This window comes from Protopterus annectens, chromosome 3.part0 (genome assembly GCF_019279795.1).
Source record: "Protopterus annectens isolate FY-2018-M chromosome 3.part0, PAN1.0, whole genome shotgun sequence".
NCBI classification, from domain to species: Eukaryota; Metazoa; Chordata; order Ceratodontiformes; family Protopteridae; genus Protopterus; species Protopterus annectens.
Window position 1 is genome coordinate 534153557 of NC_056731.1, and position 27097 is coordinate 534180653.

Sequence of the window (27097 nt, forward strand, 5' to 3'; positions counted from 1 at the left end):
TTTACACACACAATTTATTTTACATTTGTTGACCAGGCTTGTCAGACTGAGCTGAAGAGCCCCTTTTCAGCAGAGGCCCAGGGAGAACAGCTCCAACATAATATACAATTTTCATTATAAAACAGCATTAAACAGCAATGTTACAGGATTATTACAAGGCATTAAGTAGCAATGCAATGTTATTAACAGTGTCAATAAGGAGTATAGCAAAGCTCTTTCAAGATGTATAAAAAGATATAGGTCATTAAGATGAATATAGTTTTGGGGGGTAAGTGGTTACAAAAACCCAGTTTTATAATGTAACAAGACAATTACTATAGAATGTATATACACATACATAAACACACACACATATATATATATATATATATATATAGAGAGAGAGAGAGAGAGATATATATATATATATATATATATATATACATACATACAAAAAGAGAGAGATTTACTATCAAAAACACAAAAATCACTTATGCAAACAGTGATTTCCGCGACAAATAACGTTGACTCATACATATTAAGTAGGTTGTATGGTCGACGCAACTAGGCGACAATTTCTGTCATTCTTACAGTTTAAATCTCCTATTGACAACCATGCTAAGTCCCTAGACGTACACATGAACATCCGACCTTCCGACTGTCGCTCCTACCATGTTCGAGAAGGAGGCTTTCGTGCATGTCCATGTCATTTTTTTACTGTAAACCATATATATATCTATATATATATCTATATATATATATATATATATATATATATATATATACGCACGCGCACACACACACACACATATATATATATATATATATATATATATATATATATATAGATATATATATATATATATATATATACACACACACACACACACACACATGCATGCACACGTACACACACACACACACACACACATACATATATCTATATACACACACACACATATATATATATATATATATATATATATATATACACACATACAAAAACACAAAGGGAAAACCAACTGTACAGAATTACTCTTGATTTTGACATTTGAATTATTAAAATACACTGTCAAAATTTCTCATTTAAGATGACTCACAAATCACTTTGTATTCTTATGAAAGATAAGTAAACAATTCAAGCCAGTACTGCTTGTGTAAACTATGACTTAAGTTAAAAAGAGATGAGCACTTTTGCCCTTGTGAGAACTACATTAGCTCTAAGTTACAGACAGCAATAAAAAGCGGTACATACACTTTTCTATATAAATAGCTAAGTAAATTACAGAAAAAGCTTTAACCCAAGTGCTGTTTATGTTCTTATAAAACTATGCCAAGAAAAGGAGCAGGCTTACAATTGTGCACCAAGAGTAAGGGCACTGTGGCATCAAATGAGACAAATGCAGGTGTATACACTAGATTCAAACAAGAGACCAAGCTGTATTTCTTACCAGTGAACTTTTGACTGATAGGCACGCTGACTGGAGTTGGTTTTACCATAGACGCTTTTCCAATAGGTTCAAGGTCTTTTAGGTCAGGGATTCTGTCATGATAGATGAAGTCATTATCCTTTTTGGCAGCAGTAAGTGCACGACTGATCTTATCAGAAAGCTCCTTAACATTGACATATTCATCATATCGAGAAGCTACTGTTTTTACCAACTCCGCTGCATGCTAGAATTAAAAGAAATGTTTAGCTGTCACTGTAAACCTGAGCAAAATAACAAAATAATTTCAACTCTTCAAAACAAATCAGAGGGATTTTAATGGAATGTAAAAAGCCTGACAACTCACTTAAAATGTGTTAAGTGGAAAGACATCACTTAACGGTGAATTACACGGACGTCACACATTAACCACAGTAAAGTCTTGTCCAGCTGTCAAGTAAGGATTTCACTAAATGCACACATTTAAAAATGGTCTTTGTGGGATTTAAATGGTTAAGCCTAGACTAGAATAAACAGACATGCACTCACAGTCCTATCAGTTTACATGCAATAGTGTCATCTTAGGTCTGAGTGGAAAACATTATTGGTTACCTGAAATCTGACAAAATAATTCTCTAAAATTCCCCTGATGAAGGGCATACATACCTCCAGCAGTGCAAATACCACCCTAGTGCAGAATACCTATTTCCCAAGGCATCAGTTCACAAACCACTGAGTAAGAACATTCTGTAAATAGAAATAACATTGAAGAAACTGCAGTGCAAAAGGATATTTAAACTTTTACCTGCCCAATTTACAGGAGCTATGACTGCAGGGGAAAAACAGCTTACAAATGAGAACATTCCTAAGTTTCTTTTGCAGACAATCTATTTATTCTGAAAATATATCCCCAATGGATATTCTTTATTCAAAATACTGTACCTCCCCAAGAAAGACTACTATAAAAAAAACTGAGAAAATTTTGACAAAATTATTTCGGAAAAGAGGGTCCACAATAACTCCTTGGGAGATCCTAACCTTACCCAAAACCCATTTTATATACCATTTAAAAGATAAAGGATTAGCTTCATTCATTCATTCATTCATTCATTCATTCATTCAAATACTGGATTAATTTGGTTAAATGGAATTTATCTACAGTATTTCAATGGTAATAAACCACTTTTAGCAACTAAAATTATCTACTTGGCTTGATCTGCTATCTTCAAATAGCTCATAAGACGTCCACTTGTAAAACAGTTTCTTTCACACACATTTTACACATTCCAATTTTCCATGGCACAAATCCCCTTGGTCTGCATGGTTTTCAAACAAAGTAAACCTTTAACATTTTCAGTTTTGCTCACTTATCTATACATGACTGTGAAAGGCAGATACTGCTAGAACAGCTATCTGGAATTTTGCAAATTATACGTCATTTGTGAATATCAATATGATTTACATAAGATGCTTGTGTTACAGATGTATTACAACTGTATGTCGTGTATATCACACTGCTGGTACAGAAGTATGTGTGGAAAAGATTTTTGCAAAGTGTTGATTAAAAAGGATCCACAGTCTGCCCCTACTGGAAAAGAACAGAAATGTACATGCACTATTGAAACAGTTTAAATGTATATATTTTAACAGTGGAAATTGGAATATGGGAGGTTAATTTCTGAAAAATAGCTGAAACTAAATTACTTTATGGCTATGCAATAAGAGATGATATATTTTAGTTTTCAATGGAGCTACAGAGTCTGTGCTGAGAAGCTTTCTGTATTATCTTCAGAGTAAATGAATTACTAGTTTTGAAAACATGAAGGAATGTTATACTTTTATGAGTTCCAGCATCTGCGAAAGAGCTGAGGTCTATGTATTTTCACAGGTAGATGCTAAATACTGATAGCTTCCAGCAGTGGGGGTTTCACCAGGGATAGAGTCAGATGGCAAGAAATGATGTCATTCTACAAGCTATCCAAGCAGTAATATTGGAGACATTAAATTGATAAGGCTCTTAGAGAGACATCTTTCTCTACTCTGTCTTGGACCTGGCAACAACAATATCCACTCACCACATCTGCCTTGCTCTATATTACGCTCTTGGGGTATAGTAATTCCCTTAGATAAAGTCAAGAATATTGCAAAGCTTAGTTTAGATATTTTTCTTTATTTGAGACTGTCCTGCAATGTTGTTTTAAATATTTTCTGTGATTCTGTACTCTGTCATTGTGAATATATACATAGTATTTTCTTGTTCTTTTATTATTTATTATTAAATATATTTAAACCTTTCATTGTGGCTGATCTGTCTAAAGATAATTAAGTTTTGAGAGTACTTGCATATTTATTTGGTGACACTGCTAATAGCCTTGCTCTTGGGCGAACTATAATTTGTATAAACATTAATATTATACAGTAAGATTTGACATCCTTAAAGGCCTTCAAGTAGCTGATAAGGAGTTGGCTGTTGGCAGTGCTAACTACCTTACAGTATGGGCAAAAGGGGGCATAGCTAATAAACTTGTGCCAGTCTTTCCCAGATGTGTGTGTGTGTGTATATACAAAAAATCAAACCTCAGTATGTGTGTGTCAGCTACCTGGTCAGGGACACGAAACACTGGTTGTACAAAGAGGGTACTGGAGGTCTTGGCTTTGTCACTAAGCTGAGATCTCAACTCTATAGCTGTGCCAGTGGGGAGTCTTACAGGGGATATGGAGAAAGAGGGAGAAATCAGCCCCGGACTAACTGTGGTCTCTGCGTGCTCTTAAGGGAAATTGCACTTGATACAGAGCGCAGCATCTGGAAATACTGTGTGTACCTGTCATCCTCCAAGTGCATGTCCCCCACTGTTGCCAGTGGTGAGGATTGAGATTCCTTGTAAACAGCAAAAGAAAGTCCGCTAGCTAAGTACCATAAAGGGTATCCTCATATGTTGTTCAAGCCACAACGCCAATACTTTGGATCTCCAAAAGGACAAATGAAATGTTCAGTAAATAGTAACGACCATTTAATAAAACACCAAAACAAACGTACAACACATACAAAGGATTGAGCGCGCTTTCATCTATTCCTTCTAGACTTCGTCAGAATCCATCAATGCCAGTGTAAAAATGCTCTTAAATACTTGATCACCTGATTAATAAATTAATTAACAAATCAATTAAGTATATTGTCTTGTCAAAGAAAGTATTATAGCTCAAAACAGTTCATATAAACCAATACTAAAACTAAACACCTATACTATTTTTACTCAAAGTAAAATAATGAAATAATAAAATAATAAACTAATATGTAATATGTATAATATAATATAATATAATATATCAACTCCAAATATATATATAAAAAAATTATATAATATATATATATATATGTGTAAAAAACATTTCATGAAGTAAAAAAACATATATATCAAATACCTAGAAAAGGAAACCACATAATATTGCACTGTAATGGTCCTTATATAATATGACTATATACATATGAATGAATAAATAGTGTATAATTAGGTCAATTTAGGGTTATTGGATAATAATTTCAAAGCTGGTTTTATGGAAATGTGATCATTCATCCCATGGGATCCACAGGCATCCAGCCTGAGTTGCCATATCATCTCTCTGTATTCGAGGAGGGACTCCCAATCACCCCCTCTTTCACTTCTCTTAACCTCCTCAAGAACCCAGAATTTGATATTGGTCTTATTACATACCTCAGTGTGCCTAAAGAGGGCATTGTTATCGTTCTTTTTATTAATATCCCTTATGTGTTCATATACCCTTTGCTTTAACTTACGTTCGGTCTTTCCGACATAATATTTTCCACAAGTCAAGCAAAGGGCAAGGTAAACCACACCTTGGGTGTGGCAATTGTAATAACCCAAACTTTTCAAGTTTAAATTCAATCTCTCTATCCATAACATTTTTTCCCCCAATATGAAAGTACATTGCCCACACCTTCCGCACTTATAAGTTCCCACTTTTTTCTCCGTTCCACTTCCGTAAAAGGCCTTTTTCCTTTCAAAAAGTTTCTTAAAATTATTGTTCTTCCTATATCCAAAAATCAACCGCTGTTGAAAAATAGGAACTTCCACACATGTTTTAGAAAACATGCTCCATACTTCATTAATGCCCTTTTGTAACCAATGTACCCCTTTGTAATATGTAACCATAAGGCGTGGTGTGTTATTCTCCTTTGATGATTTATTCATAGTACCTGGGGGATTGTCTATTTGGGGTCCCAGTGTATCAAAATCATATGCCAATAGTGGCCGAAAATGCGTGTTCCGCTTCCTCAAGACCTCCCTTTTGACATTCTTAATAAGCCTAGGTGGGTACCCCCTATCCATAAAGAAACCTTGTATTAAATCCATCTCTTCTATACATGTCCCTTCATCACTGGTCATTCGAGAGGCCCTGATCATTTGGCCCTTAACTATGTTCCGCCTAAGATATAGTGGATGGTCACTCTCAAAGTGCACATAGGAATTTGAAAAACATTCCTTTCTGAAAACCCGAGATTCATATTTCCTACTTGGTTTATTTTTAGTAATAGTTATATCCAAATAATTTATATGGTCATTATTATGTTGGTAAGTAAATTCCAAAAACGTTGTAGTCGTATGGAGATAGTCTATAAATTCCTTAACCTGTTCAACTGTCCCTTTCCACACTACCAGGATGTCGTCCAGGAACCTAAAATATGTAGCAATATAAACCCAAAATTTGGACTTGAAAACATATTCTAGCTCCCAGAATAACATAATAATATTAGCATAGGTGGGGGCACATGAGGAACCCATTGCCACCCCTCCTATCTGATGGTATATGTCACCCTGGAAAAACAAAAAATTATTCCTCAAAACCAGTTCCATATTTTCAAGAATTAACCTAAAATCGGTTGTATCACCCAAATTAAATTCTATCAACATATGTTCGAACCATTTTAACCCTATGTCGTGTGGTATAACAGAAAATAAATCACGGACGTCAATAGTCACAAAAATGAAACAATCGTTATATGGAACCTCTCTAAATTTTGTAAGGAGGTCCCATGAATCAACTAAGATGTGTCTATAGTTCTTATAAAAGTTTTTTAACTTAGCATCTATAAATATGGCAAGGGGCTGTGTTTTTGAACACTGTGAGGTTACTATAGGCCTAAGGGGGGGATTATGTACATCCTTATGGATTTTGGGAATACCAAAAATTTCCGGAATGACTGGTTTAGTTACTTTGAAGTAATTATACAGGTCAATATTTATTAAACCCTGTAGTAAGTTGTCCTCAAGCCAATAATCAATTTTTCTGTAACAGATGTTCATCTCATTCCTAGATGCGAGTCGGTATCTGTCCCCTTGATTGAGGATTTCTCTCACCCTACTGGTGTAATCCCAATGGTCCATTAGGACCACCCCTCCCCCCTTATCAGGTTTCATAATCCTTATTTTGTCATTTCCTTGTAACCACTTCAAAATAGACACTTCTTCCCTTGTCATATTACTGAATACTTCTACTCCGTCATTTCCTTGATACCGTTCCCTAACCATGTGCAAAACTTGCTTTTCAAAATTAGCAATATCGTGTTGTAAGGGGGGATTAAGAACACTTTTCCTTTTAAAAGTGTTTAAATGCATGTCCACACTTTGTCCAAACATGTTCCTAAAGTGTAACTTTCTTGTAAATAACTTCACATCAAGTAATAGGTCCTCTAATTTGGGCTTTCTTATTGGAATAAATGAAAATCCCTTAGTAAAAAGTCCAAAAAAAGCTGCTGTCACCTCTATTTCTGTGAAGTTATAGATATAAAAATTGTTGTCAACATTAATTTTACATCTGGTAGAAATGATACTGTTTACTTCAATGTTGGCCCCACTATCGGGACCATCATTAATATATCCTATTTCATCCAGATCTGGGACTACTTCAAAATTGTCACTTTCCAAAAGCACATACTTTTCTATTATATTACACGGTGGAGTATCGGAAATACACCTTATTGGTAGTTGTTGTTCCCCCCCCGGGGCCTCATATGTTGGTTCCCTGCTGCTTCTGCATATGAGAAGGGGTGATGCTGTTTCCTCAGTCTCTCCGACCGTCTCACCCCCTCTTCGCCTTCCCCCAAAGGGAAGGCTGGTTCCCAACCATTTCCTCGATTGTACCCCCCTTCCGGGTAATTCTCATCTTCGAAAATATGATTTTCGACATCAGTATCCCCCTCCGGGCCTTTACCCCTGTTAAAATGATGTAAATCAGGGTCAGGCCTTCTAACAAATTTGTCTGCCCCATGACCTGTTGCACCTGCAAAAACCTTCTTTTTGTAAAATTTCCCGGGATCCACATATGCCTTCCCCTCCCTATAATCATGTAGATCCCGTTCAATTTTGCCCAATTTCCTCTTATAGTTTTTAGAAATACTGACGTCAACATCATATAAGACTTTACAATACACATCTTTGTAATCATGCAAAGCAAATAACAAATCATTAGTTATATCCAAATGTAGAGCATCAATCCGAATTTTAATGTCCTCTAATAACTCCGTGTTACTGGCAATCATTGCTTTCAACATAGCTATACCACATTCGTTCAATAAATCTGATATTACTTTAAACAATTTATCGTTCCCCCGAATGTTGTTGGGGAACTTATTCAGTCTAAGTCCTTTAGGTACTATATTTTGTTCGACGCATTGCGCCAAGTACCAATTGTCAAGACACAAGTTCTTGTATCTAAACAATTCACTCTCAAGTAATTTACATTTATCTTTATAGCAATGATAGTCCATACCAGCTGTTTGTTTCGCTTTGTCCTCCAAGGTTGCAGAAAACGATTTACCCAACCATTCGGTGAAGGAAATGTTCTTATAATTGTCCAACGAATTGTACTTGTTCGAACCATTATTCTTCGATGGCCCTCCGAGAACCGGGGAAGTCAAATTTTCCCCAACGCTATGGTTGGTGTTCTGTGTATTCCTTACACCTTCCGCCATGGACCGTGATGACGTCTTCGGCCTCCGAGACTCCCTGGGGCTCCTCTGGGCACATGGAATTGAATCGTTGCTGTCCATCGAACTGCCCGCACCGTTTGTATTTTGAGAGTGGCTATGAATAAGTTTCAAAAGCTGGCTGAGAAGTGAATTATCCGTCTCCATTGGGATCCCTCGTAAACGCTAACGGTTATACTGAGTAACCACAAAATTCACCAAACTCCACTCGTCCACTTCGTTACCAATAAACAGCAAAAGAAAGTCCGCTAGCTAAGTACCATAAAGGGTATCCTCATATGTTGTTCAAGCCACAACGCCAATACTTTGGATCTCCAAAAGGACAAATGAAATGTTCAGTAAATAGTAACGACCATTTAATAAAACACCAAAACAAACATACAACACATACAAAGGATTGAGCGCGCTTTCATCTATTCCTTCTAGACTTCGTCAGAATCCATCAATGCCAGTGTAAAAATGCTCTTAAATACTTGATCACCTGATTAATAAATTAATTAACAAATCAATTAAGTATATTGTCTTGTCAAAGAAAGTATTATAGCTCAAAACAGTTCATATAAACCAATACTAAAACTAAAAACACCTATACTATTTTTACTCAAAGTAAAATAATGAAATAATAAAATAATAAACTAATATGTAATATAATTTTTTGTTTTTCCAGGGTGACATATACCATCAGATAGGAGGGGTGGCAATGGGTTCTTCATGTGCCCCCACCTATGCTAATATTATTATGTTATTCTGGGAGCTAGAATATGTTTTCAAGTCCAAATTTTGGGTTGATAGTTATATATTTTAGGTTCCTGGACGACATCCTGGTAGTGTGGAAAGGGACAGTTGAACAGGTTAAGGAATTTATAGACTATCTCCATACGACTACAACGTTTTTGGAATTTACTTACCAACATAATAATGACCATATAAATTATTTGGATATAACTATTACTAAAAATAAACCAAGTAGGAAATATGAATCTCGGGTTTTCAGAAAGGAATGTTTTTCAAATTCCTATGTGCACTTTGAGAGTGACCATCCACTATATCTTAGGCGGAACATAGTTAAGGGCCAAATGATCAGGGCCTCTCGAATGACCAGTGATGAAGGGACATGTATAGAAGAGATGGATTTAATACAAGGTTTCTTTATGGATAGGGGGTACCCACCTAGGCTTATTAAGAATGTCAAAAGGGAGGTCTTGAGGAAGCGGAACACGCATTTTCGGCCACTATTGGCATATGATTTTGATACACTGGGACCCCAAATAGACAATCCCCCAGGTACTATGAATAAATCATCAAAGGAGAATAACACACCACTTATGGTTACATATTACAAAGGGGTACATTGGTTACAAAAGGGCATTAATGAAGTATGGAGCATGTTTTCTAAAACATGTGTGGAAGTTCCTATTTTTCAACAGCGGTTGATTTTGGATATAGGAAGAACAATAATTTTAAGAAACTTTTGAAAGGAAAAAGGCCTTTACGGAAGTGGAACGGAGAAAAAGTGGGAACTTATAAGTGGAAGGTGTGGGCAATGTACTTTCATATTGGGGAAAAATGTTATGGATAGAGAGATTGAATTTAAAATTGAAAAGTTTAGGTTACCATACCTGCCACACTCAAGGTGTGGTTTACCTTGCCCTTTGCTTGACTTGTGGAAAATATTACGTCGGAAAGACCGAACGTAAGTTAAAGCAAAGGGTATATGAACATACAAGGGATATAAATAAAAAGAACGATAACAATGCCCTCTTTAGGCACACTGAGGTATGTAATAAGACCAATATCAAATTCTGGGTTCTTGAGGAGGTTAAGAGAAGTGAAAGAGGGGGTGATTGGGAGTCCCTCCTCGAATACAGAGAGATGATATGGCAACTCAGGCTGGATGCCTGTGGATCCCATGGGATGAATGATCACATTTCCATAAAACCAGCTTTGAAATTATTATCCAATAACCCTAAATTGACCTAATTATACACTATTTATTCATTCATATGTATATAGTCATATTATATAAGGACCATTACAGTGCAATATTATGTGGTTTCCTTTTCTAGGTATTTGATATATATGTTTTTTTACTTCATGAAATGTTTTTTACACATATATATATATTATATAATTTTTTTATATATATATTTGGAGTTGATATATTATATTATATTATACATATTACATATTAGTTTATTATTTTATTATTTCATTATTTTACTTTGAGTAAAAATAGTATAGGTGTTTTTAGTTTTAGTATTGGTTTATATGAACTGTTTTGAGCTATAATACTTTCTTTGACAAGACAATATACTTAATTGATTTGTTAATTAATTTATTAATCAGGTGATCAAGTATTTAAGAGCATTTTTACACTGGCATTGATGGATTCTGACGAAGTCTAGAAGGAATAGATGAAAGCGCGCTCAATCCTTTGTATGTGTTGTACGTTTGTTTTGGTGTTTTATTAAATGGTCGTTACTATTTACTGAACATTTCATTTGTCCTTTTGGAGATCCAAAGTATTGGCGTTGTGGCTTGAACAACATATGAGGATACCCTTTATGGTACTTAGCTAGCGGACTTTCTTTTGCTGTTTATTGGTAACGAAGTGGACGAGTGGAGTTTGGTGAATTTTGTGATTGAGATTCCTTGATTACTGGTCCACTGATGGGTTGTCCTTACTCAAATGATTTAGTTTATTTGGGGGGAAAAGTGCATGATCTAAGTTAGTATAAAGGGTAGCATCCTATTCCAATAATTTTTAATTAAAACTTGAGATTGAAAAAGATGTATCCAGACCACTTGAGAATGATTTTCTTAAACAAAATTTCTTTAAAGAGCATATTTTTTCATTTGGAATTCTACCATTCATTCAACAAAATAATTTTCTCTCAAACATACTTGTGTCCAGAATAGGGTTGCCACCTTTTCAAATGCCCTAAGTGGGACATTTTTAGTACGTCAGATTTTTCAGGGCACAACATACCCACTTACAGTACCAAGGACAGAACTTCACTTTTGCCTAAATAAAAGCTTATTCTTGTAGCATTTTAGTTGCTTATTCTGTTTGTTTCAGATGCCGAATAACTGTTTAATGCAACTATTACATAAAATATAGGAAATTATTTTGTCCTAAAATCTCAGGACATTTGGCATTTTTTCAATTTTTTTGCAGGACACAACTGCCCAAAGAGGGACTGTCCCTCGCAAAGTGCGACAGGTGGCAACCCTAGACCAGAATAAAATGGGTTGAAAATTCAGAAATAAAAACTGTTGGCATGGATGCAGACTTATGGATACACAGCATTACATGAGGTAGTCAGGTCCAAGAATCAATCCACGGTGGCTGGAAATTTGTTAAGTCATCAGAAACATTTCTGGTTTATTAACTTGACTGTGATGCATCTACCAGGATTCTTTGTAAACTAGATAACTATGTTAAAGAGCATAAAAATAATATGGTAGCCAGTCCTGTCAGAAAAAGATTAATTTTAGAAATCTGAAAACAGTGTTTAAGCACTGAATATTAAGTTTCCTTTGAAGAAATGTGGGTTAATGTATTCTACATCTAAATTTTATGAAGACTACCGAATTGAATGAATTTAAAAAAAAAAAGTTTTTTTTTCTTTGGCTGTGAGAAGACAGGGTGGGGATTATGGGAAGATTTATAAATTATAAATCTATTGCTGAATTGTTAAGACAGTACATCAAAGAAACATCACAAAACAAAAAGAAAAATAGAAACATTAATGCATCTGTTGAAAAAAGGATATGCCCAGGCAAAGACAAATGCAATTAGAGTAATCAAGGCTACAAAGAGGTCACCCTCACAGAATAAGGTCCATTTCTTTTATCATATGTATTATTTACCTCTTACATTTGTTAAACTGTATCCCCCTCGTTTTTATTTTTTTGTAGGTCAATGACAGGGAAGAATCCTGTACTTGCAGTGTGGCAGTTGCCTGATAAACTTATATTAGCCCTCCATACAAAAAGAAACAGACTGTGAAAAAACGTAAGTAATTGTTATTGCTTTTGGAAATACTGGCTAACAAGGAAAAAAAAATTAATTCCATGAAAACTTCAGTTCAAAAAGAAGAAAAAGAAACCATGGCTGAGAACAACCTCGTAAGCTAATTGAAGGGAAGCAGTCAGACCAGATTGCAGCTACCGTGGAAGGTAAGGCTTCTAAACACATTTACCAAGAAAGTCTTACTACACATAGACCCAATTTTCAGCTCAGACCATGGGAAAATGTGGCAAAAATGAAAATTTTTCACAACAGGAGATAACAGAAAGTTTGTACAGCATAAATCTGAGGCACACTATACAGAAAAAAAAAGTCATTCAGGTAAACTAAAAGGATGCACCAAATGCATGTTGAAGTGTTAAAAATTAGTTATATGGTGGATGACTGCATCAGGACAAGCAATAAAAGTTTGAACACTGAGGAGGCATTACGTACAGTCCAGTAACCTGATAAAATGCAGGAATCAGAAGTCAACAAGAGAGAAAATGGCAGAATATGAAGTTTTCCAAGAGGATACAAAGCAGACGTTAGTGGAGTAGGAAGGCAGAACCAAAGACATAATTTCAGATTTTCAGCCATTCCAGAAAGAATGGGTAGAATTTATTGCAGTAACTTCATGAAAATTAAAACAGACTGTTGTTGCTCAGCAACAGCTCCTTATTAAGAGGAAACTGAGTGTATGCCCTAAATCCTGCAATTAAGAAACAACCAAGACATATTAGTAAAGCTGCAAAACTTGCCAGTAGGAGTTTCTATTAACCAAAATGCGGAAAAAAAGAAAAATATTTACAATAGGAAATACCAGAGGTTTGTAAAGAAGGACTCTAGGGCACACAAAACTAAAAAGCAGCAAATTCATTTCAGTAAATAAAAGGATGAAAATAAGCTGAACTGTACTTTCACTTAATAGCACTAGCTATTTTAAGGTATCTTCCTCAGTAGCACCAAGATCATGATGAAGGCAGAACAAGCCTTAGCTGAGACAAATACATTTATGACACATACTAAGAAACAACATGTGGAAGGGGGCCGTTCAGAGCAACTTTCAACCAGTTACCTCTGTCAATTCCAGTGACTAGAATGGAAATATACTTGTTAAACCCATTTGAGTGTTCAGAAAGATGACAGCTGGTCAACAGAAGGAAACACAGAACTGACCAAAATATTAGGAGCAGCCTACATTCAATTAAAAAAAATACAATTAACTGGAGACCAGGAGTATACTTTTTACTCCCCAAGGTACAGCAACTTTGTCAGACTGCATAGAAAGTGCACAACACAATTACATATAGCTGAAAGGTTCAAGACCCAACCAGTAACTTTCAGATCATGCTTCCATGTTGACATATACAACTTTACATGGGAATAACATAAGAAAGGTACAGTTACTTCATTACTAATTTCTTAAAAAGAAAAGCTTTTAGGTACTTGATAAGAGGTAAAATGCAAAACCTTTTAGAGAAAAATGAAGCTAATTCAGAAGGCTTAGTTAGCTCTTGCTTGGGATGAGATTAAATTTGAGTTCAAAATATCATAGAAATAAAGGCTAGAGAAATATGGAAAAATATAAGACCATCTAAAAAAATATTTTTTTGCCAAAGGCATGAAAAAGTTACAAAACAGTAAAGGAAATTAATGACCAACAGCAGCAGTAGGTGCACTTATACAAGGAAAAGAGTAATGAGCATTTAAACAACGTATGCAACTACAAAAGTATACCAATTAAGTAGACGTACTTTGACAGGAAGCCACAAAAACTTCTCAAAACCAAAGGCAAGAGAAAACACAATTATCAACAGTAAGGAAAATAACAAGGGTTCTGGGTGAAATACTGGACATTTAAAGAAGCTGTTATGAAACACTGAGTAGATCAGAGGACTTGGGAAGTCATGCCAAGGAACAATTAGTAACACTTATGGGAGATCCTACGAGGGGGATTCAAATGAAAGACTCCGTTTAGAAACTACTTCACTTCAACTCTGAGGTCAAGGTGGGAATATGTGGCATTCAGGCAGAAACAGCAAACAAAAGTGCCTTAACAGATGAATAAGCAAGTCCAGTTTTGAGTAGCTCAGTCAAGTAGGACAAAACAGTACGGACCCCCTTATTCTTAAGGCAACAGATAGAAATCATTTTCTATATGGAGGTGTAAGACTTTCTAGTGACAAGTTTTACCAACTCCTGGAGCAACTAAAGCATTTCAATCTTGTAAGTTGGTATTCTGGGACAGTAAGTTCACTTTGTGGATTAACTTGTAGAGACGGCCTCCGGTTAGGTGAAAGAGAGGAACCTATGCTGCCTGGGCCAGAAGAGAGTCACCAGCAAGATGTCTGACTTGTCTCTTTGGATCTTTAGGAGAACCTTTATGATTAGTGTTCATAGGTTGGTACTAGGCTATCGGCCCTAAGGCCTACACACACCTAGCCATAATTTCCTGGCTATTTCTTCCCAGAATATTTACTTCCCTGGTCCCCTGTCTAACAGGGCAACTGACGTGATCCCCGAGGTGAATTTCCTATCTGCCATCCAATCGTCAAGGTTCCGTTTGAAGAGGGCCAAAGAGGCGCTTAGCTTGACATGCATGGGCAGTCTATGCCAGAATATGGGGAGTCTCTGGGTCAGGAACCTATCCCTCCAGCACATTTTGTTCATTGTGATGACCAGGTTTAGATCCCTGGATGTGGCTGAGGGATTGGAATTTCTTTAAGTGTAGCAACACTGGGTTTGACGTGGCCTTGTATGTTAAGCAGAGATCGCCTCTGAGTAGGCAATATGTGACTGAGTATAGCTGGAGTTATTTTTAGATGGTCAGCATAGGGCATCTACTTTAGGCCTGTGATTCTTTTAGTGGGGTACTTCTGTGGCCTTTCCAGTTGTTGCAGATGTCTTGTGAGGTACACACCAAATGGGGCATTGTACTCTATAATGGGTTTAATGAGGGATGAGTACAGTGGGACAATGACCTCCTTTTTTCTGGATGAAAAGCCCTTAGTGATGAGGTGTGCCACATAGGAAGAATTCCTGACTGTTGTGGCGATGTGGTTATCAATGGTGAGACCATTGTCCACCCGTGTCCCTAAGTTCCTTACCACACTTACAGTGTTTATTGTACTGCCACTTATGTGGTAATTCATGGGTACATGTTTTTTTTCCAAAGGTGATAACTATATATTTCTTGGCACGGAGCTTGAGCCCATGGCTCTGGCAACAAGCATCTGTTTCTGTAATGCCCTTTTGTAGAATATCCACATCATTTGGGGATTCAATAATGGCTCCCAGTTTGCAGTCATCTGTGAACTTTGTTAGCCAGAGTCCCTTAGTGCTGGCCTGTACTTCAGAGAAGTAGATGCTAAACAAGAGCTGTCCCAGGACTGAACCCTGAGGTACTCCGCTTGTCACTTGTCTGGAACTGGATTTGGAGTCTGCTACTTTTACAGTATGAGTTCTGTCAGTAAGTCAGTTGGCAACCCATAACGTTATGTAGGGATTAATTCCCAGCTTAGTAAGTTTATCTACGATTCTGGAGTGGGGGATGGTGTCCAAGGCCTTGGCGAGGTCCAGATAAGCTATGTGAACCCACCACCTTAACCTCGTTCACGGCTCTGGAGACTGATTCAAAGAAGTCAATCAGGTTTAGGAGACAAGATTGGCCCTTTACTAAACCAAACTGGGTGGGGTCCAGTGTTTGAAGGTTGTCAATGTCTTTGTTTATAAGTTTCATAATAATGCTTTCCATGGCTTTGCAGATCAGGCTCGTCATACTGATGGGACAATAGTTCCCGGGATCCAAGGTGGATCCCCCCTTGTGGAGTGGGATAACTACAGCTGTGCGCCACTAATTGGGCACGAAGCCTGAGGTGAGGCTATGATTATACATGGCACTTAGGTGAGGTGCCAGTTCATTTTGTAGTTCATGTATTGGTTTTCTGGTTGGGAGTGGGTGCACGAAAGGGAAGGCCCAGACTTAGCTGGAAATGAGAAATCCATGCTGTACATCTTTCATCAGAAAGGGCAAGATAGAGATTAGGAAGTTCTGTGGATAACAGTGCTGGGACCAGAGAGATTTCATGTAGCAATGCATCTTTCTTGTGTAGTTTGGCAAACAGCACCAAGGGAATGGTTGCTACCACGTATACCAGGGTTCTTAGAATTTCCCTTGCAGAAGTAGACTGAATGGGGAATGGGGAATGGAAGAAGGTGAAGAGAGACTGAACTTTTTCTGGGAAAAAAAGGTAGTCATGAAATAGGTATTCGGTTTGCAACCCATGAACACCAGGTCCAGGGAAGGTGTCACAGACAAGATTTCTAAACTTTGACAATGAAGTCCAGTCTTTCCAGTAGTGGGATTGTGAATCAAAGATACATCTGTAGGCGGTCATTAAAGGTATGGGAAAGTTTGCATTTCTTGAATTGTGGAAAAGGCAATGTCTATGGTTTAGGGACTTCGTGAAATATATGGGAATGGTAGACAAACCGAAGGGTAAGGAAGACAAGTGTGATGATAAAAAGAAGCCTAGGGAACTTAATGCAGGAGGATTGAATGGGGATATGCAGGTATGCATCCTTCAGGTTCAAGTCTAGGGAAAGTTTTTTTTTTTTTTTTTTTCAAACACCTATATTGAATTATCACTTGTGACATAGGCAAATGCACATTCAGATAAAAGTAATCAAACTATTTTAAAATAAACACTATACATCACATAGTTTGTTATATATCATATAACCTAAGCAATATTACATAAATTATTCAATTCTTTTTTTTTTCAAACTAAAAACTTCTTTATTAAACCACCACTTACTACACAAGCAATACATTTATATAAATGAAAACAAACCACACAAACACAACCATAGTCACAAGCATTTTACATCACAAACCATAATGACACTCCCACTTGCAAACATTATACATCACTTATCTACCCAATCTTTCTCACTCAAAGATTAAGCCCTGCCACCTTTCAGACCTCATTCCGCTCTTGTATGTATTGTCCCCACAATTCCCATTTTTTTCCTGTGTAGTTTTGCTCATACCCTTTTCTAAAGATCTAGATTCCATTTGTACTTCCAGTGCCATTGGTTTAGATTTTAATTTCCATTTTCTAGTAATTCCTTTTTTTGGCAGCCACCATTACTAGACACAACATGGCCTTAACATGTCTAGGCAATTCCGATTCTGTATCGGAACTCAGAAAAATCATCTCCCTCATCAAACCAATCCGCCCGGCCACCCAGCATCTGCGACAGTGCATCCCTAAAGTCTACCAAATCACTGCACTCCCAAAAAAGATGTTCCCAATTACCTCTTTTCTTCCCCCTCACACCTCCAACACCTACTGTCTACCTGAGGAAAAATTCTCTGGGGTCTACTTGGGGTATAAAAGTATCTAAGCAAACATTTCCAGGCAAAAATCCTACATCTTCTAGATTTTGCTGCATACTTGGGAAACATACATCCACAGGTGTGTTCTGGGCCAATGGCCCTGAAGCCTTTACAAGCCTATCCCACAGAAGTGCCCTGGCATCATGCTGCCATTAGTTCCCAGTGCCTCTATAAACTACAGCCACTACAGTGATCCCCAGGGTGAGCTATTTCCCATCCACTCATCAGGATTTCTCTTGAAAAGGGCCAGCGAGGTGCTCTGCTTGACATGTATGAGAAGTCTATTCCAGAGCATGGGCAGTCTCTGGGTTATGAACCTGTCCCTCCAACATGTTCTGTTGATTGTGGTAATGAGGTTGAGGTCCCTGGAGCGTGTGGTCTGGAGGGATTGGGATTTCTTTAGGTGTAACATTTCTAATAGGGCTGGGTCATCCATCTGCTTCTTTGTTCACTGCTTATCCAGTCTCTCTTCCCAATCCTTTCTAACCTCTTCTGATTGATTCTTATAGTTAAGCATGCAATGTTTTATATGATCTTCCCTGACAGGGAAGGCAATCTCTAATCTACAGTCCAAAAGTTTTTGGCGTCTTCCCATACTATCATCTTTCCCTCTCTAGTTATTTGCTCCCAATACCTTGGTTCCTTTGCCAATTTTCTCCAATAAATTCCAGCACCCTCTTGCTTATTGTCTGTATCCCCGACTGCAGTCTTCTCTGTTGGCAGAACCTCCTCTCTCCATTTCCGTGTTGGTTTAGTTCTTAAAATACTTTCTGCGACTTTATGAATATAACATTCTGCTTGATATTGCTATTCTCCTTTAAGGACTGCATCAAAAATACCAGTCTCTCCTTGTTTCTTGATCTTCCACAGTGCTTCATCATCCCTTTCCACTTTGAGTTATAATCTACTGCTTGTGCTATGTACAGGAGTCTTGCCTGTGTAGCTCTGAAATACCCCTTCAAATTGGGTAATCCCAATCTGCCCTGCTCTACTGGAAGACTCAGTTTATCCCACTTGACCCTTGTCATCTTCCCCTCCCAGATAAAGTCTTTCAGCTCTAATAATTGCTATGTACAATTTCTCCTCTGGTTGATAAAAATATGCCTGACCTATGTTTAAGACTAAAGGAACTAAAAAAATTTTAACTGCTTGTATCTTACTATCCATATCCATAAATCTGCAAAATCTTATTTCTTTTTTATGAAAATATATACAGTGAGCACAAAAATGGTAAATGACAGGCAGTAGTATGACCAGTGAATACACTGCTGATTAATGAAACATAAAAGCAAAATAATAAAAACTGTTAACACATATGCCAAAAGTCCATCCTTGATTATATATACCAACTTCACATTAGAATGTGTTCAAAAATGGATTTCCAAAATTCTGTAAAGAGAGTGTGGGATTTCTGAGTGTAGGTTAAATATTTGTGAGTTAGTAGGTGTTTAGTAGCTAACTGTTTGAAACTCTCCCATGTAATGTAGTAGTTAAGTAACAAAACCAGCGTTATTAATATAAGTGTTTGTGGTTTAATCAGGCCAGCAGGGAGGATGTGTAGGAGAGCTAGTTTTCAAGATAAGGTTGCTTTTTCATAACCCATTTTTTTCTAGTTGGACTCTTGAGCGCCATAGCTTACAAGTGCACTTGCAGCTCCAGATGTGGAGTATATCAGCCTTGTGATTATCACAGTAGGGACAGAATGGAGAGGTGGTTGGATATATTTTATTTAGAATGACTGTAATAAGATAGGCATTATGGAATATCATTGATTTGTGTATATTTAAATTTTTAAGGGGAATAAAGTTTGGAGGTAAGCTGGATCACTTGAGATATTTGTTTGTGATTGAAGGATCTATTTCCTTCCAGTAACTAGAATAAATAACCTTTTTGTGTTTTGATAGATAAAATAAATTTGAAAGAGTTACACATCATTTTTTGTTTGAGGATAGGAGGTTCCATACGGTTTTGCAGGTTTGGATGTCATTTGCGTTGATATCAGGATTTTCTATGATCTATCAGCTAAGGTCTCGTGTTTGCCTTAAACTGACTGTATAGCTTTTAGGGAGCTTTACTTGTGGTCTCATTTCAGTGACAGTATTGTTCTTGAATGGAAAAATAACAGATGGTTAGTTTCTTGAGGAGGGGATAATTATTTAGGTTAATCATGATGCTATTCATTTTGAGATTGGGGTTAAGGTGGACTGGTTGTAGGGAAGTGAATGCATAATACAGATTTAATGACTTGAAAATCATTTGGATACTGATTTTATGTTTAATGATTGGGTGTAGTATAAGATTTTTTAAATTCTCATTGTAAAGCAAAGGGAGGGCTCTGGGGTTGATGCATAGTGTTTTGATATAGTTGTGTAATAGTTTGACCCAGGTTGAAGACCACTGTTGTGGTGAAGCGGTGTGGTCGGCTATTGTTATTAGTCTATTACAGTTTATGATATTGTAGTAGAGTTTAAAGTCCGGAAGCCCTAACCCTCCATAGTCTTTCATGGTAGGTCAATTTATTATAACTGATTCAGATTAATTTGGGGGCCCAAATAAAATTGGAAATTGTGGAGTGGATGGTTTTGAAGACGTTTAGGTTGATAATGGTATTGGAGGCATTAAAAATATACAGAAATCTAGGCAGAAGATTCATTTTGATTGTGGCTATTTTAGCAAGGATTGGAAGTAGAGGTTTTGTACATCTGCTAATATGTCTTATGTCTGACCACAGTTCAATGATATTTATTTTTATTTTATTTATTTTACATTTGTTGACCGGGCTAGTCTGGCTGGATACATGTCCATTTTCAGCGGAGGCCCGAGGAGAAAAGCTCCACTATAAGCTAAGTAAATTACAATAAGATAAAAATCTAATTATTCTAAGATATAACTACAATCAGAGAAATAGAAAACATAGGACTGAGGATAAATTCAAGAAAATCAAGTTAAAAATACGCAGATAATTAAATATCACATAATTGTGCAGAAAGTACATACTTAAAAACTAACAGTAAAAGGAATAGAACTAATGTAGTGCAGAGATGAAAAAGAGTGGAGGAGACACAGGTTAGTCAGGTGTACTACAGGAACAAATCCAGTGAATTTGGAAGTATTGTTTAATTTTCTGTTTGAAAAGTGGCAAGGATGTAGTCAAAGTTATGTCACAAGGTAAGAGATTCCAAGTTCTACCTATTGTGTTACTGAAAAGGGAATCACCTGCTGTGTTGTTTGCCTTTATAGTTTTTGTCATGAGTTTACTAGATGAGCGAAGTGAGTTAAGATTGTTGTAAGGGATTAGAAGTTGTGAGAGTATAGGGGTATTGTCAGGTTGGTGTAGTATATTGTGGGCAATAGTGAGTTGAGGAATTATAATGTGGTTTTGAACTTCAAGCCAGCCTAGTTGTTTTAGGTTTATACAATGATGGGTCCTAAAGGGGTTACTAGTGGCGAGCTATATTGTTATAGCAAGTAGCAAGTTTTTTTAGATTGGTTTTCTTTAGGTTTGTATAAATTGGGGAAGCATATAGGAGGGTAGATAGAAGGTGAGATTGTGCAATCTTGGTTCTGGTTGTTGGGGTTAGGAAAGGTTTGATATGATATAGGGAACCTATTTTTCTGTTAACTACCCTGATGTTGTTGTTAATGTGCTGGTCGAAGGAGAGATTATTGTCAATGGTTATTCCTAATAGTTTTGTAGTTGGATCAGGAGAGATGATAGTACCATTATTAGAGAAAATGGAGAAATTTAAGGGGGGAGACCGAGTGGTGGGGGTGAAGAGGAGAAGTTTTGTTTTTTTGGCATTTAATAGGAGAAAACGTCTAGAGAACCAAGTTTCTACAGCATTAAAGGTAGTTTGGGTCAGTGAGATCAGCTCAGTAGAGGAAGGTGCTGAGCAGATGAGGGTAGAATCATCTGCGTATTGTATGCAGGTTGCTTGTGGGATTGAAGTCTGAAGATCATTGATAAAAAGGGAGAACAGGAGTGGACCAAGAATGGAGCCCTGAGGAACTCAGATGGAAATGGGTAATAGTGATGAGATATGGTTATCCCATATTACGGCTTGCTGTCTGTTGTTAAGATAAGATCTAAACCAATTAATGGCGACTTTGTCACAAGAGAGAGATTCAAGAATGTTTAGTAGGAGAGAGTGGTTGACCATGTCGAAAGCTTTAGAGAGATCAATGAAAAGAGCGGAAGAGAGTGTATTGTTGTTTCGATTTTTGTTGATAGTATCTACAAAGGAAAGAAGGGCAGTTGTGGTACTGTGGTGAGGTCTAAAGCCATGCTGACAGGTTGCAATTATATTGTGAAGAGAGAGGTAGTGAGCAGTTGCTGATGAATACATTTTTCCATGATTTTTGCAAGGGGTGAGAGAAGGGCAATTGGTCTAAAGTTGGAGAGGTCGAGGGAGTTACCACCTTTATGAAGTGGGATTATGTAGGAGACTTTACAGATGTCAGGGATAGTTCCCTCTTGGATAGTTCTGTTTATAAGTAAGGAAATAGGATAAGCAATTTATTTGGCAGCTTTCTGAAGGAAGAGAGATGGGAGCTTGTCAGCAGAAGGGGTGCAAGGTTTCAGTTTGAGAATGAGTTTGTAGATGAAAGAAGTAGATATAGGTTTTAGAGAGAAGTTGTAGGAGGAGTTAGCTATATTAGATGGAATATTAGGGTTGTTGGTGTTCATTTGTTTTGCTAGGGATTGGATAGTTTCAGAGAAAAAAGAGTTAAAATCATTAGCAGTCCGGAGAGGGGTTTCAGGGTCAGCATTAAGAGGGGAAGGAGTTTTTGCAGTTCCTGGGGAAAGTAGTCTGTTTACTGATGACCAGAATTGTTTGGCATTGTTATGATGGGTTTCTTGAAGTTTACAGTAGAAATGTTTCTTGTCAGAGATTATTGATTTCTTAGCCTGATTTCTGAGCTGGCGGAAATGAACTAAATCAGGGTTTTGTTTAAGGCATCTCCATTTTGTCCATGCTTTGTTTCTAGTATGAATAAGTTTTTTAGTGTTGTTGGTAAGCCATGGGGCTGTTTTGGTCTTTACTCTAATAGAACGTTCTGGAGCATGTCTATTCAGTATGGATAAGAAGGTAGAGTTAAAGACTGAGACTGCCTCCTGTAGGGGGGAGTGATTTTAAGCAATTCCAATTACATGCTCTCAGTTCAGCTTGAAAATGTTCTAAGTTAAAATGTTTGGTAGAACGAATTAGCCTTGTATTTGGAAGGTTTGTACATTCTGACTTTTGTCTGGTAATGTAGGTTAGGGAGTGGTTGCTGATATCGTCTGGCATAGTACCTACTTTATACTTTTTGTTGTCTTTATTTATGAGTATCCAGTCTAAGGTGCTCTCTTTCTTATTGGGCTTATTGACTCTTGTGGTTGAGGTAATAGTTTGGGAAAAACCATGTAGGTTAATATGAGACGAGGGATTATCAGCATTGATTGTATTCCAATCAATGTTAACATCGCCTAGAATTATGGTTTCTTGGGGGTAGGTAGAAGAAACCCAACTAAGAAAGTCTTCTAATATTGGAATGTTATTACCTGGGGGAAGATACAAGCAAATAATGTAAATTGCTTTTTTGGCATTAAGTTGTAGTTTAGTAATGATGACTTCTATTTTGCTATCTTGGTTTGGATATGTTGGTTGAGTAGAGATGTTAAGTTGATTTTTGAAAAGTATTGCTACTCCACCACCCTTACGTTTTAAGCGGTCTTGTCTTACTATGTTATAACCTTGGGGTATAATCTCTGAGTCCTTTGTGCCTGGGTTTAGCCAGGTTTCAGACAGGCAGAGAATATCAAAGGAGTGGATATCTAAGAGGGCATGGATGAAGGGTATTTTCTTATTTATGCTTTGAATGTTAAGGTGTCCTATGAGGAAGTTATTATTGAGGTTTGGTGAACAGTTTTGAGGTGGAGGAGAAAGGGCCAGGGTTGGGGTGGATGTCACCATCTTGTAGTGTTGGATTAGCTGGTTTAGTGGAATATTTGCTATTTAGAAGTGTTAGAGGTTTTATTTTTTTGTCTGATTGTAGTAGGTAGGTAAGGTGATGTAATCTATGGAATTTAGATAGATGATAGCTTGGGGTGGAAGTAACATTGAGTCGATGTGAAAGTGAGTATAGTAGAAGTGTGTTTATGTGAGGAGTTATGAAAGTTGTTAAGTGAGATTTCAAAGAAAGTGACATGGTAAGTTGAGAGAAGGGTGATTAAGAGTAAGAATGAGAGTGTAGACATAGTTGGTGTGAAGGGAGTCATTATTAGGTAGTCTGAGAGGAGAGGAGGAAAGAGGACTTGTTCAAGGGAGAGAGACTGAGTGTGTTGACCAAGAGGGGGAGAGTATGTCCGTTTAAGAGTAAAGGAGGGTAAGTATTGGATTCTGAAAGGAGTAAGGAATGATTTGAGAAGAGAGGACTGTGGAGGGATAGGGAAAGAAGTAAGAGAAAAGGAGATAGGTAATATGAGACTTAAGGTAATAGGGTAAAGAAAGAGAAAGGGGGAGTGGAAAGTGTGTGTTAAGGTTTGGTAGCAATTAGGCGGGAAGGAGAGGGATAGGATGGGAGGGAATAGGGGTGTGGCTTTAGAGGTATAAGAGTAGGACCCCTGGGGGTGGGTGGGAATTGGGGGTAGGGAGGGGAGCGGAGTGAGCCCGCAGGGCAAACGGAGTGGGTCACAGCCACTAAGGAGAGATGAGGAAGGAGACAATCAGCTAAAATAGGTAAGGAAAGTGAGATAAAATGAAGACAAGTAGAAGGGGTAGGAAAGAGGCCAGAGAGCACCAGAGATAAAAAAAATGAGTGGTAAGAGGAGGTTAGCGAAGAGACATACAGTGGGAGCAGAATAGAAGAGGGTAAAGTGTAGCAGAAGGGGAGGTTACTGAGGTACAAAAGTAAAGCTAAGAGAGAGTTTGGTGGATAGTATGGTAAAGGTAGAGGTTAACTGAAGGAATGGAAAGGTAAAGGTAGAGGTTAAAAGGAGGAATAGAAAATATCCAGATCCTAGCTATGTCGCCTGACAAGGGCTGGTTAGAGCTATAGAGTGCAGGAGGAAGGGAGCCAATGTGGGAGTGGAACACCTGCAGTTTAGAGTAAGTAAGCAGGAGGGAGAGGGGGGCAAAGTAAGTAGGACAGTAGAGAGGTAGAGGGAGTTAAAAATAAGTCTAGGAGAGAACAGTTTACGCTAGGAGAGGGAGGGCTAAAAAAGTGAGGTACTGGCTGCTGGAGACTAAGGCACAGGCAATTTAGAACAACTCTGAAGGAATACCTGGTTGGAGCCCAGTTAAAAGAGCAATACAGAGCCCAAACCTACTTTGTATTCAGAGGATCAGAGTCAGGTTCTTTGAGGTATGAGGCAAACAAAGTCACATTTAGTGAGGGCAGACCAAGGTCGATGGTCACCAGTTGGGAGTAAGGCAGGACAGAAGTCTGAAGAGCAATTAATTTGTATTCAGAGGATCAGAGTCAGGTTCTTTGAGGTATGAGGCAAACAAAGTCACATTTAGTGAGGGCAGACCAAGGTCGATGGTCACCAGTTGGGAGTAAGGCAGGACAGAAGTCTGAAGAGCAATTAATTTGTATTCAGAGGATCAGAGTCAGGTTCTTTGAGGTATGAGGCAAACAAAGTCACATTTGGTGAGGGCAGACCAAGGTCGATGGTCACCAGTTGGGAGTAAGGCAGGACAGAAGTCTGAAGAGCAATTAATTTGTATTCAGAGGATCAGAGTCAGGTTCTTTGAGGTATGAGGCAAGCAAAGTCACATTTAGTGAGGGCAGACCAAGGTCGATGGTCACCAGTTGGGAGTAAGGCAGGACAGAAGTCTGAAGAGCAATTAATTTGTATTCAGAGGATCAGAGTCAGGTTCTTTGAGGTATGAGGCAAACAAAGTCACACTTTTATATATATATAACCGGTTAGGATCTTGGTGGAAGAATATTCCTAAATATTTTAATGATTGGTTAATTTTAATACCAGCTGCCAAGGAATATGTGGGAAGATGTTTGTTTTCTTTAGATTAAGTTTGTAATTCAATAAAGTTGAGAAGGTGTCTATAGTAGACAGTAGTTTCTGGAGGTCTGAATTAGGTAGAGAATAGCAAATATATAGATCATCAGCGAAAGTCGCTAGGGTAATTTTAATGTTAAAGATATTGGGATATGGTGGAAAGTTTTCTGAGAAATGAGAAGGAAAAGGGGTTCAATGTATATCTCAAAAAGATAGGGGGACATAGGACAACCTTGTCTGGTACCATTCTTAATGTTAATTCGAGAGGATGGGCGTTTGTTGATTTGTAGGTATTATGAGCCTTGGAGTATAGTGTTTTGATAGCTTGTATAAAGTTACTGGGTATATTAAAGAGTTAAAATACTGAACAAAAAGTTTACATTGAGTCTATCAAATGCTTTTGAGGCATCAACAGCTAATGTGTAGATTGGAGTAAGTGTATGGGTAGAGAGGCTGATCATGGTGTTCAGGATGAGGATATGACCAAAGGTTTGACTGTGTATTATAAAACCTGACTGTTCAGGGGAAACTGTTTGGGATGATTGCTTTAATTCTAATTGCTAGTATTAATGCAAATATTTTCATATCAAGATTTATTAGGGCTATAGGTCCATTGTTCAGGGGGTTTTGAGGTCGGAGTTTGGTTTTGGTATGAGAATCATTTTAGATGCGTTTACATGTATATCACTTACATCACTGGTAGTAATGTGATTAAACAGGTGGAGAGAGATGATTTTTGTGGGAAGGCTTTACAGAATTTGGGTGCAAGACTGTCTGGACCTGGTGATTTGTTGGGTTTGAGTTTAATTGTCATAATTTCTTGCTGGGAGATTGGGAAGGATAATTTTTTTGTTGATATGGACTCACTTTGGGAAAATTTAATTGGTTTAAAAAGGCATCTAGGTCCTGGTTATTATGAGAGAGGTTTGATGGGCTATAGGATTTTGTGTATATACTTTTGAAGATACGTATGATATCTTGAGTAGTGTGAGAGAACTTATTTACCAAGATAAACTCTGTTATGTTTGGGGAGGGTTTGTTTTAGTTAACAAGCCTCGCTAGGAATTTAGAAAGCATGTGAGCCCATTCAAAGTAATTCGCTAGAGTTTTAATTTCTTGGTAGGTTAGGTTTTCGGCATTGAGATCATATAATTTTTGCTGGAGTTGTGTTATTTGAATTTCAGTTTCTTGATTAAAGGACAAATGTTGTCGGAATTCAAGCTTAATGATTTGACTTTTAAGATTGGCTTCCTCCTGGATAAGG

The 27097-nt window shown here is 37.4% G+C and overlaps 1 protein-coding gene across 1 annotated transcript in view; it reads right to left on the reverse strand.

Annotated features, from left to right (window-relative positions):
- The window catches only part of LOC122796865 (programmed cell death 6 interacting protein), a 1552575-nt gene that overhangs the window by 908453 nt on the left and 617025 nt on the right, over positions 1–27097 (reverse strand). Inside the window, exon 8 of the mRNA XM_044065610.1 lies at positions 1431–1653. Within this exon, the coding sequence (XP_043921545.1) occupies positions 1431–1653 (223 nt within the window). The remainder of the gene's footprint in view (positions 1–1430; positions 1654–27097) is intronic.